This window comes from Ambystoma mexicanum, chromosome 6p, assembly GCF_040938575.1.
Source record: "Ambystoma mexicanum isolate Mex_15411 chromosome 6p, UKY_AmexF1_1, whole genome shotgun sequence".
NCBI classification, from domain to species: domain Eukaryota; kingdom Metazoa; phylum Chordata; class Amphibia; order Caudata; family Ambystomatidae; genus Ambystoma; species Ambystoma mexicanum.
Genome location: NC_090935.1, coordinates 60,859,309 through 60,871,202, shown reverse-complemented (window position 1 = coordinate 60,871,202; position 11,894 = coordinate 60,859,309). Strand labels below are relative to the sequence as shown.

The 11,894-nt window shown below is 52.2% G+C and overlaps 1 protein-coding gene across 1 annotated transcript in view; it reads left to right on the top strand.

The window, feature by feature from the left end:
• Positions 1 to 11,894, top strand: part of LOC138511207 (long-chain-fatty-acid--CoA ligase ACSBG2-like) — a 655,074-nt gene continuing 643,180 nt past the window's right edge. The window contains exon 1 of the mRNA XM_069626736.1: positions 1 to 257. Within this exon, the coding sequence (XP_069482837.1) occupies positions 233 to 257 (25 nt within the window). The 5' untranslated portion in view covers positions 1 to 232. The remainder of the gene's footprint in view (positions 258 to 11,894) is intronic.

Genomic DNA, 11,894 nt, shown 5'->3' with positions numbered 1-11,894 from the left:
GGGACTGGTGGCTGCTTTCGATGCTGGGTTCCCGTTCCGTGGAACCGGTTGCGCGGGTTGGAGCTGCGGCCTGGGGCCACGGTGTGCCACTCCTGCAGGGACGGGGGTAGTGTCAGAGGTGATCGCCCGCAGAGCCGATGCCAGGGGGGAGGCACTGCTGCTGGTGACGCCCTCCACCGCCCCCTCCCACGGGAGAGCTTAAGAACGCGAGGAGCAGGAGAGGAACAGGGACATGGCTCTGAAGCGGCCGAGCTTGGGTAAGTGCGCCTCGAGGTCCTGCCGTGCCACGCCTAGGCGCTCCCCGCCGGAGGAGCTGGTGCTGCAGGGCCTAACATGGCAGTGTTTGAGAGTAGTCCTCAATGCTAGGGGGTGCAGGCGCCACCAGCAGGGCTATTCTTATACCCCAGTAGGTAGGGTGACCCGATTTTCAAAACAAAAAACCGGGACATCGAACAACATAAAAGAGGGACTACCCCATCGCAGCACACCAATTACCGCCCCTCCCCTAACGCGCCCCCACAACCACGTGCCAACCGTATTTCCAGCACTTCTCCTTTCTATAAACTGTATATAATCTCATTTGTGCAGTTTTGTCTGTGAATCGTGGCATGTTAATTCAAAACGAGCGTTAGCTCTAACTGACATTACATGGCTTGCTGTACAATAATTTCCAAGCCAGTCTCTGTGGCACAGTCAGTAAGTGTTCTTAGGCAAACCTCCAAGTTAAAAATTCTGATAGTGTTGTGAAAGATAATTACGGTTCTAATGACCGTAGCCACCCCCCAAACATGCAAACCCCGCCCCCCAAACATGCAAACCCGCAAACCCCACCCCCCAAACATGCAAACCCCGGACGAGGTCAAAAATGAAAAAACTTCCGGGACCCCCGGACGGAGGGTGATTTCCCCGGACTGTCCCGGGAAAACCCAGACGTCTGGTCACCCTACCAGTAGTCATGTACTGTACTGCAATAACCCTATTATTAAACCGCTTAGCAGCAGGAGGGACCCCGCGCGCAGCGCTATGTAAAGAGGCGATTTTATATTCCTTTACACCTGCATGTTCTTTGACTTGTGGCGCCGAGAGAGAGTGATTCTAATGCCGGCTACCCCCCACTGAAGCACATTGTGTGATTTTGGACAAATTGATAGTTCTGCTGAAGTTTTCGTATGTGCAAATACTCCACCCCATGTAAAACCTGGTATAACTGCTAGGAGTACAATTTGCATCAAAAAAGTACCCAATTTAATTTCATTGGACGTGTGTGGGGGGGTGTTAGGGAGAATTCTCAGAATTGTGATAATTCCTCTCTACCTTAGAGACCCCCAGCACTTTTGCTGGTCTCTGGGACTTTTTCATTTTCAACCTGGAGCGAGTGAGACCTTTTTCTTACTCTCGTGTATTTTTCTGTGGTTTGAACTCTGTGTTTCTTTTGGTTTTTGGAGTCTGACAAACTCCATAGGCATCATCTTTTACATTGTGTCACACAGCACCTTCAGTGCAGTGGCACAGGGAAGTCTCTTAGATTTCCCAAAGGTTCAAAAGTTGAAATACTTTCTCTTGGTGAAACTACTGTTTCCCAGAGCAGTGAAGTGAAATTGACTTTACTTACATTTGTAACTTTCTAGACCCAGCACACATTCTCTTACAATAGGGTGCTGGAGGGGTTACCTAGTATCCCCTTTGTTTAGTTTCTTATGTAACATTTTTCACAATTAATGGCTGGTGGCAGTGGTTTACTTTTAACTACCGTTGTGTGTTTTTACTGCGGGCAGCATTTGCGTTAGCATTTATCAAAATGGCCCGGTCTTCTTTTTTCGCCATTTCTTGCTGGAACGGTCCTTCTTGAAATTTACTCTGCACGCCAAACCAGGTTCATTTTGTCTTTGGCGGGATTAACGTGTGAAGCCTGCCTCTGGCTCCAGTATGTCTGACAGGGGCAGGAAGTGAGGGAGGTGCCCGAAACTCCATGTGCTTAATCCCCTTGGTTACAGGAATGCACCCACAGGTGACAGGAGAGACACCCTGCTGTTTGACTGACAGCTAAGCTGGAATGGATGGGAGAAACCTGCATATAAGACGAGGCTTTTTGGCTGGGAAGGCAGAGTCGACCACTGGACGAAGGAATCAGAAGAAGAGACGCCTGCTACAACTCCTGGACCGTTGGTTTTCCCGGTGAAGCCCTGCTGCTGTGCTGAAGCTCTGAATTTGCCTCAACTAGCGAAGCCCTGCAAGGACGACTTCTCGCCCTGAGTTGGTGGGACCAATCCACCCCAAGACTAGCTCATCTGGGCATCGTCTTGAAGCTCGCTGTACTTACCTTGCTGCTGCAGGAACTGATTTCCAGGGAGAGGAACACCAGATCGTGTGCGCCGCTTTTAGGTCACGCCCGAGCTCCAGGAAGATCCTCTGGACTCCCAGGAAACAGGACCGTCCAAGCCTGAGCCACCTCAACAGAGTGCTGGACGCCAGATGCGAGGAAAGTCCGAAGTGGTATCGGAGAACTGCAGTGCTGCTATTTGCTGGAGACGCAAGGAGATGAAACCGCAAAGTGCCACTGAATTGAAGTTTGTCGTTTACTGCCACTGACCATCCCATTGCAGAGCAGGAGTCCCCAAAAGTCCTCCCTCCTGTCCCCACAACTGAGGCTGAGGAACAACAGGATCTGCAGAGCTGCAGAGGAACAGAAGCCAGCTGGAACCATTTCTTCTAACCAAAGGTACTGTACAGTCTAAGAGAACTGATCTCTTGTTGTGTAGCTTTGCTTGTTCTCAGTTGAGACTTGTCTTGGTTGCCTCTGTAGAGTTGCTTGAATCTTCTATCCCAGACAAGCCTAACAGTTTGTGGCCCTACATTGATTCTTCTTTTTCTACAAAGACTTCTAAAACATTGTGCAAGACTTTTGCATACCTGCAAGAAGTGCTTCAGCTCACCAAGACTTTTGCTAACTTAACATTGGCTGGCCTGGCTCCCTGAATGACTCTTCTCTCCTCTGCATTGTGCTTTACCTGTCCTTCCAGGAAGCGGTTAACTTACTTTGCACTGGGGGGTTCAAAGTACTTATCTGTTTCAGGATAATTGTGTGATCTCTTGTTCTATTCTAATAACCTTTTCCTTTGACATTCATCTCAGTATTGCTCTAAATGTACCAGTGATATATTAATGTCCACAGCGTCCTAGGTATTTAATTCACCTGAGGGTATAGGAAGTGGCTATGTGCCATCCTCAATGGGTATTCACTGATTTAGAGAAACTAAGAGTGTGTATTTTGGAGTGTATTTTTGTGTTACTATAGATTGCCCCTTCTGAAGAAGACTTATTCAAACTGACTGTTAAATAAATTAATAATTGTTTAATCAAGAAACATTGAGTGTGAGTGTTTATTTGGATACTTGTCACTGTGAATCTCTGTATAACTCCCCTACTGCTAATATTTACCCCTCTTGAGATAAGTCTGACTGCTCAACCACACTACCAACCTGTCTAGTACAGACTTATACCAAAGGTTGGGTTCCTATTGCCAGGAGGACAAGGGTGTTTTAGTGCACCCAAAGGTTACTGCTCCAAATCTTGCCTAACAGTGGGTCAATGCTTCTCTGCTTGAAGTTGCAATGTGCACCATACCCTCTTTAATCTTTGGCCCTTCCTTCATCCTGACCTTTGATTTTTCTGTCGGCAACAGCTGGTGGCTGCCAAAAGCAGCAGAAAGAAAGCAAGACTCTCACTTTAATGAGCTGTGGCATGGGTGCTTGTGACTCTCACTTTACTGAGCCGTGCCGTTGGAAGACTGTGACTCTCACTTTACTGAGCCATGCCGTGGGCGGCCTGTGACTCTCACTTTACTGAGCTGTGCCGTGGGCAGCCTGTGACGCTCACTTTACTGAGAACTGCGTGGGCGGCCTGTGGCTCTCACTTTACAGAACTGCGCCGTGGGCTGCCTGTCAGGGTCCAGTTCTCTGGGATACTATCACTTTACTGAGCTGTGCCGTGGGCGGACTGTGACTCTTACTTTACTGAGCCATGCTGTGGGCAGCCTGTGACTCACTTTACAGAACTGTGCTGTGGGCGGCCTGTCAGGGTCCAGTTCTCCAGGAGACTCTCCCTTTATTGAGCTGTGCAGTGGGCGGCCTGTCATGGTCCAGTTTTCCAGGAGACTCTCACTTTACTGAGATGTGCCATGGGTGGCCTGCCAGGGTCCAATTCTCCAGGATACCAGGATAGCCTCTCTTTGCAGAACATTGCCGTGGGTGTCCTGTCGGGGTCCAGTTCTCCAGGAGACACTCACTTTGCAGAACTGTGCTGTGGGTGGCCTGTCAGGGTCTAGTTCTCTAGGAGACTCTCACTTTACAGAACTGCGCCATGGGCGGTCTGTCAGGGTCCAGTTCTCCAGGAGGCTCTCACTTTACAGAACTGCGCCATGGGCAGCCTGTCAGGGTCCAGTTCTCTGGGATACTATCACTTTACGGAGCCATGCCGTGGGCGGCCTGTGACTCTCACTTTACTGAGCCGTGCCGTGGGCAGCCTGTGACTCACTTTACAGAACTGTGCCATGGGTGGCCTGTCGAGGTCCAGTTCTCCAGGAGACACTCACTTTGCAGAACTGTTCCGTGGGTGGCCTGTCAGGGTCCAGTTCTCCACGAGACACTTACTTTGCAAAACTGTGCCATTGGCAGCCTGTCGGGGTCCAGTTCTCCAGGAGACTCTCACTTTACAGAACTGTGCCATGGATGGCCTGTCAGGGTCCAGTTCTCCAGGAGACACTCTCTTTGCAGAACTGTGCCGCGGTCATCCTGTCAGGGTTCAGATCTCCAGGAGACTCTCACTTTACAGAACTGTGCCGTGGTTGGCCTGTCAGGGTCCAGTTCTCCAGGAGACTCCCACTTTACTGAGCTGTGCCGTGGGTGGTCTGTCAGGGTCCGTTTCTCCAGGAGAGGTTCTCTTTTCGGAGCTGTGCCATGGGCGGCCTGTTAAAGTCCAGTACTCTGGGAGACTCTCACTTTACAGAGCTGTGCTGTGTGCAGTCTTTCGGGGTACAGTTCTCCAGGAGACCCTCACTTTACCGAACTGTGCCATGGATTGCCTGTTGGGGTCCAGTTCTCCAGGAGACGCTTTCTTTGCAAAACTGTGCTGTGGGTGGCCTGTTGGGGTCCAGTTCTCCAGGACACTCTCACTTTGCAGAACTGTGCCATGGATGGGGTGTCAGGGTCCAGTTCTCCAGGAGACGCTCTGTTTGCAGAACTATATGTCGGGTGGCCTGTCAGGGTCCAGTTCTCCAGAAGACTGTCACTTTACAGAACTGTGCTGTGGGCAGCTTGTCAGGGTGCAGTTCTTCAGGAGATGCTCTCTTTGCAGAACTGTGCCTTGGGCAGCCTGTCGTGGTCCAGCTCTCTAGGAGACTCTCACTTTATTGAGCTGTGCAGTGGGAAGTCGGTCAGGATCCAGTTCTCCAGGAGAGGTTCTCTTTGCAGACCTGTGCCGTGGGGAGCCTGTCAGGGTCCAGTTGTCCGGGAGACACTCACTTGATAGAGCTGTGCCGTGGGTGGCTTGTCAAGGTCCAGGTCTCCAGGACACTGTCACTTTGCAGAACTGTGCCGTGGGCAGCATCTCAGGGTTCAGTACTCCAGGAGATGCTCTCTTTGCAGAACTCTGCCGTGGGCGGCTTGTCAGGCTTCTGTTCTCCAGGAGACTCTCACTTTACTGAACTGTTCCATGGGCGGCCTGCCAGGGTCCAGTTCTCCAGGAGACTCTCACTTTACTGAGCTGTGCCGTGGGCGGCCTGCCAGGGTCCAGTTCTCCAGGAGGCTCTCACTTTACTGAGCTGTGCCGTGGGCGGCCTGCTAGGGTCCAGTTCTCCAGGAGGCTCTCACTTTACTGAGCTGTGCCTTGGGCGGCCTGCCAGGGTCCCGTTCTCCAGGAGGCTCTCACTTTACTGAGCTGTGCCTTGGGTGGGCTGCCAGTGTCCAGTTCTCCAGGAGACTCTCACTTTACTGAGCTGTGCCGTGTGTGCCGTGGGTGGGATGCCAGGGTCCAGTTCTCCAGGAGGCTCTCACTTTACTGAGCTGTCCCGTGGGCGGCCTGCTAGGGTCCAGTTCTCCAGGAGGCTCTCACTTTACTGAGCTGTGCCGTGGGCGGCCTGCCAGGGTCCAGTTCTCCAGGAGGCTCTCACTTTACTGAGCTGTGCCGTGGGCGGGCTGCCAGGGTCCAGTTCTCCAGGAGACTCTCACTTTACTGCGCTGTGCCATGGGCGGGATGCCAGGGTCCAGTTCTCCAGGAGGCTCTCACTTTACTGAGCTGTGCCATGGGCGGGATGCCAGGATCCAGTTCTCCAGGAGGCTCTCACTTTACTGCGCTGTGCCATGGGCGGGATGCCAGGGTCCAGTTCTCCAGGAGGCTCTCACTTTACTGAGCTGTGCCGTGGGCGGGATGCCAGGATCCAGTTCTCCAGGAGGCTCTCACTTTACTGAGCTGTGCCGTGGGCGGCCTGCCAGGGTCCAGTTCTCCAGGAGGCTCTCACTTTACTGAGCTGTGCCGTGGGCGGCCTGCCAGGGTCCAGTTCTCCAGGAGGCTCTCACTTTACTGAGCTGTGCCGTGGGCGGCCTGCCAGGGTCCAGTTCTCCAGGAGGCTCTCACTTTACTGAGCTGTGCCGTGGGCGGCCTGCCAGGGTCCAGTTCTCCAGGAGGCTCTCACTTTACTGAGCTGTGCCGTGGGCGGCCTGCCAGGGTCCAGTTCTCCAGGAGGCTCTCACTTTACTGAGCTGTGCCTTGGGCGGGCTGCCAGTGTCCAGTTCTCCAGGAGACTCTCACTTTACTGAGCTGTGCCTTGGGCGGGCTGCCAGTGTCCAGTTCTCCAGGAGACTCTCACTTTACTGAGCTGTGCCGTGGGCGGCCTGCCAGGGTCCAGTTCTCCAGGAGGCTCTCACTTTACTGAGCTGTGCCGTGGGCGGCCTGCCAGGGTCCAGTTCTCCAGGAGGCTCTCACTTTACTGAGCTGTGCCGTGGGCGGCCTGCCAGGGTCCAGTTCTCCAGGAGGCTCTCACTTTACTGAGCTGTGCCGTGGGCGGCCTGCCAGGGTCCAGTTCTCCAGGAGGCTCTCACTTTACTGAGCTGTGCCTTGGGTGGGCTGCCAGTGTCCAGTTCTCCAGGAGACTCTCACTTTACTGAGCTGTGCCTTGGGTGGGCTGCCAGTGTCCAGTTCTCCAGGAGACTCTCACTTTACTGAGCTGTCCCGTGGGCGGCCTGCCAGGGTCCAGTTCTCCAGGAGGCTCTCACTTTACTGAGCTGTGCCGTGGGCGGCCTGCCAGGGTCCAGTTCTCCAGGAGGCTCTCACTTTACTGAGCTGTCCCGTGGGCGGGCTGCCAGGGTCCAGTTCTCCAGGAGGCTCTCACTTTACTGAGCTGTGCCATGGGCGGGATGCCAGGGTCCAGTTCTCCAGGAGGCTCTCACTTTACTGAGCTGTGCCGTGGGCGGCCTGCCAGGTTGACAAATCTATGCATAAAATAGCACTGCCTTGTAAGACAGAGGCAATTCTTTGGAGCAAAAGACCTCCATTCAATGTAATAATTTGTATACCCACAATGCTTTTCCGATGTGGCTCAGAACTGGAGGAGAAAGGCCAGTTATGGCTACTGGGTGCTACTGTAGTAGGTGCTTATTCGACTTTCACTTTACAGGTGGATTTATTTTTCAAGCTATTATAAATCCACCATAACGTTGCTGGCGTTTGCTTTATATGCATATGTGTATATGTATCTATGTTATTTGTTGCTTTTTTTGCTTAACAGCCTGTGATCAGCAATGATGACATGCAAGGTGCTTGGGGCCATGTTCCACATCTAAGGCCTCTGAACTTTTCACTCATATATGACACGCCAAGTTTTAAGCACCACTTATATGGGGCACGCCGCAAACAAATTCTCTCCAATAGTCGAGCACTGTTTGAGCCATGGATCTCTCTTCTTGAAAAAGTGATGTACAGTTTGTATCACAATGTGTAGTGGCACCTGTACACTGTGTCGTGGCACCTGTGTACTCTGTAGTGACACCTGTGTACTGTGCCGTGGCACCTGTGTACTGTGTAGTGACACCTGTTTACTGTGTAGTGACACCTGTGTACTGTGTCGTGGAACTTGTACACTGTGTTGTGGCACCTGTACACTGTGTCGTGGCACCTGTGTACTGTGTAGTGACACCTGTGTACTATGTAGTGGCACCTGTGAACTGTGTCGTGGCACCTGTGCACTGTGTCGTGGCACCTGTGTACTCTGTAGTGACACCTGTGTAGTGGCACCTGTACACTGTGTCGTGGCACCTGTGTACTGTGTAGTGACACCTGTGTAGTGGCACCTGTACACTGTGTCGTGGCACCTGTGTACTGTGTCGTGGGACCTATGTTCTGTGTAGTGGCACCTGTACACTGTGTCGTGGCACCTTTACACATTGTTGTGGCACCTGTACACTGTGTAGTGGTACCTGTACACTGTGTCATGGCACCTGTGCACTGTGTCGTGGGACCTATGTTCTGTGTAGTGGCACCTGTACACTGTCTCGCGGCACCTGTGCACTGTGTCGCGGCACCTGTACACTGTGTCGTGGCACCTTTACACATTGTTGTGGCACCTGTACACTGTGTAGTGGTACCTATACACTGTGTTGTGGCACCTGTACACTGTACCGTGGTACCTGTACTCTGTGTTGTGGCATCGGTGTACTGTGTAGTGACACATGTGTACTGTGTAGTGGCACCTGTACACTGTGTCGTGGCACCTGTGCACTGTGCCGTGGCACCTGTGTACTGTGTGCTGACACCTTTACACTTTGTTGTGGCACCTGTACACTGTGTAGTGGTACCTATACACTGTGTCCTGGCACCTGTGTACTGTGTAGTGGCACTTGTACACTGTGTTGTGGCACCTGCATTCTGAGTGTGTGCACTTACACTTAGTAACACACTGTAAAGGTCGACCCCATAACCCAGTTTCGTTGGGAATGAACGAACAATGAGTTCTAGAGTTGCCCCTATGATATGGTGGGGGCAGGAGGGATGCAAGCATTAGGCACCCCAAACACCAGGTTTCGCTCCCCCTGTTTCCATGTATTACGAATGAGAGTTAAACCAATCTGAGGTAAAGTTCCTGCACGATGCCCTCTTGCAAACACCAGTGTTCACAAGTCTAGGAGCCGCTAACTTGGCAGTGGGAATAGGGCCCTACTGACCCCTATTTTCCTGCTGCACGCCACGTGGTCTGGCATAGCAGAAAGAGGTCTTGATAAAACAACAAGGTCAGTATCAGGTCAGTCACCAAAATCGCGTGAGAGCCATGGTAGACCCCCTACTGGCACCTCTGGAGGCAGCAAAGGGCCCAGTCGAAGGAGACCCCTTACAGTGATGGGGGTGGAAGGAAGTAGGGTAACCTGTGGGCCCAAGAGGTTAGTGATTGTCTCCCACTTTTCCCCAGAGACCACAAAAACATTGTGTAAGTGTTGGCAATAAAAGACTGTGGTTTTTATTGCACATTATGTAATAATAATACACAATCATCATCATCCTCATTTGGATACGGGGTCCAGGGTTGTGCCCCTCTGGCCCGTGCCACCTTCCTCTTCCCACAACGACGTGGGCCCCGTTCGTTGCTCTGCATCTCTTCTCTTCTTTCCCTTCCCTTTTTTTCTTGGATGGGAGGGTTCTTGGGAAAGGAAAAAGTATTCTGCGTACTCAGACCACTTGTTTGGTGCTCCGTGCGGAGTCCCAAACAGGATTGCACTGTTCTACGCGCTTGTTCTTCTTCTTGCTGATAGATTTTCATCCATCAGCGGTGATTTTTGGATACCGAGGCTTGACCCTCATTACTCCATCTTCTCGGGTTGAGCGTGTAGTCGTGGGTTTGTTTTCTTCTTGGTCTGTGTGGTCTTGTCACAGTAGAGCTGGTTTCACAGGGTCTTCGCAGTGATGGGCCGCGGGTAGCGGTCGAAGGGGTTTGCAGTGGTGGCAGTGAGTCTTCTGATCAGAGGGTTCGGGTTCTGATCCAGTCCTTGGCAAAAGTTCTTACTCAGCTTCGCTAGATGTTCGTCCAACATCTCGATGTCCAGGTTTCTGTGAAGGTCTGCTATCCTTGTACTTCTCTGCTGCTTGTGCAGCTCCTTATATTGTAGGTGACTAGCGCTAGGCGATGCCCGCTTGTGTGGGGGCTTTGCCGAGCTGCCGGCCAGCTGGCGTCCATGACAATTCGCACCTTGGGGTACTCATTGTTCCCTACCTGAGTGTTTCCTGCTTCCCTGACTCTGGTGCTTGGCGCCTTCTATTGTGCTGTGGCACCCTGCTGTGTCCCTCATCCTGCTTGGGTCCTTGTGTCTGTGGGAGGGAAGGGAGAGAGGGAGAGGTGTTGGACTTCCCCTGTGTCAGCCGGTATTTTTCCCCTCTCCCCTCCAGTCCTCCTTGTCCCCCAGGTTACTGGCCCCTGCTTTCTCAGCTGCAGGGTGCCCCCTCCGCAGCGCTGTCTAGTCTCAACGACAAGGAGACGAGAGGCATTTCCACACCATTTCACAATAGACCAAAGTGTGCTGTGTTTGTAGCACTTTTTCTCTTAATCCTCTTCATTGGCATGGAGGACCCGATTAAGCAATGCTGGCAGGGCTGCCTCTGAGTACTGACGCCAGGCTTGATTTCTGGCAGTGTTTGCTGCATGGATAACTGGGCTTCCCGTCGTGCACTCGTGCTTCTTGCACGCTCTCATGCTGTGAATGCGGGTGTGAGTTCATAGCTGCAGGCATTTCTTGCAAAGCAACAGTTTGCCAATTTTCTGTGGGCGCTTTACAGACAATGTTGAGCTACAGTGGCCTGACCTTGCCAGTGTGCCAGTGTGTTTATCTAGGGCAGGTCATACCATCAGGATAACCCTGTGTGCTGTGTACACGTGGAGGGTATATTTATTGCACTGCCTGAGAAAGGCACCTAAAAGCAGGCCAGGTCAGCTGATGGGTGACTGGGGGTGACAATGCTGACAGGCACTCCCCTGTGCTGCACGTGTGTACCCCAGGGTCACGCATGCTGCACGTAAGCTCCAGCCTTGGGAATCCCGCATTAGCACACTCACCATGATGGGGACAAAATAGTGTGCCATGGAAGTTGGGCGGGACAAACACCCCTTTCCCGCCCTAAAATGACGCCCATGGCTGTCATATCCCAACTAAATATGACAGGGCCTGTACGCTGTTTCCAACCATAGTACACAGGCCTATGCGTATGCAGTGCAGTGAGAATGGAAACATGTGTGCGGATTAGCCCCACACATTTTCTGGAGGTTGATCTACCATCATTCAATTTCTTTTAAAATGTAAAGTGCACACCCACGGTGTGGATGGTCGAATTTCTCACAGTACTGCCTTGATGTTTCCTGTAATGTTGTTTGGACCCTTTTAAATGGACTCATTTATTTGAACAGTGTCATTGGTATTCTGTTTGCAAAGCATGAAAAGCAGCTGATCCCTCTACACTCATCCTCTCCCCTGAAGGAATGGTGTCATGCTGACTGCACCCTGTGGAAAGGAGAGCAGGCCTTGTCCCTCATGCCGCAGCCTAGCAACCCCACTTCAGGTGGAGAATTTATGTACTGGGCAGTGACCGCTGCTCCTTTTAATGAGTGAGCAGGTTAGCAAGACCTTGTTTGTGTGTTTACCAACAGCTCAGCTGTGCTTGCCGCCCCATTTTCTTCACCTTGCGCTTACACGCGTGAAGTAGGGCTTGCAGACAGCGAAATATTACTGAGACCAATGGCCCGATTCATGAAAATGTGTGCAGAATTCCTGCAGGGGGCGCTTGCCGAGAAGGACACTGCGCGAGCCTGCACGCAGAATGAAAAATGTGTGCCCCACCTATTCATGGAATTTACTGTGCAAAGT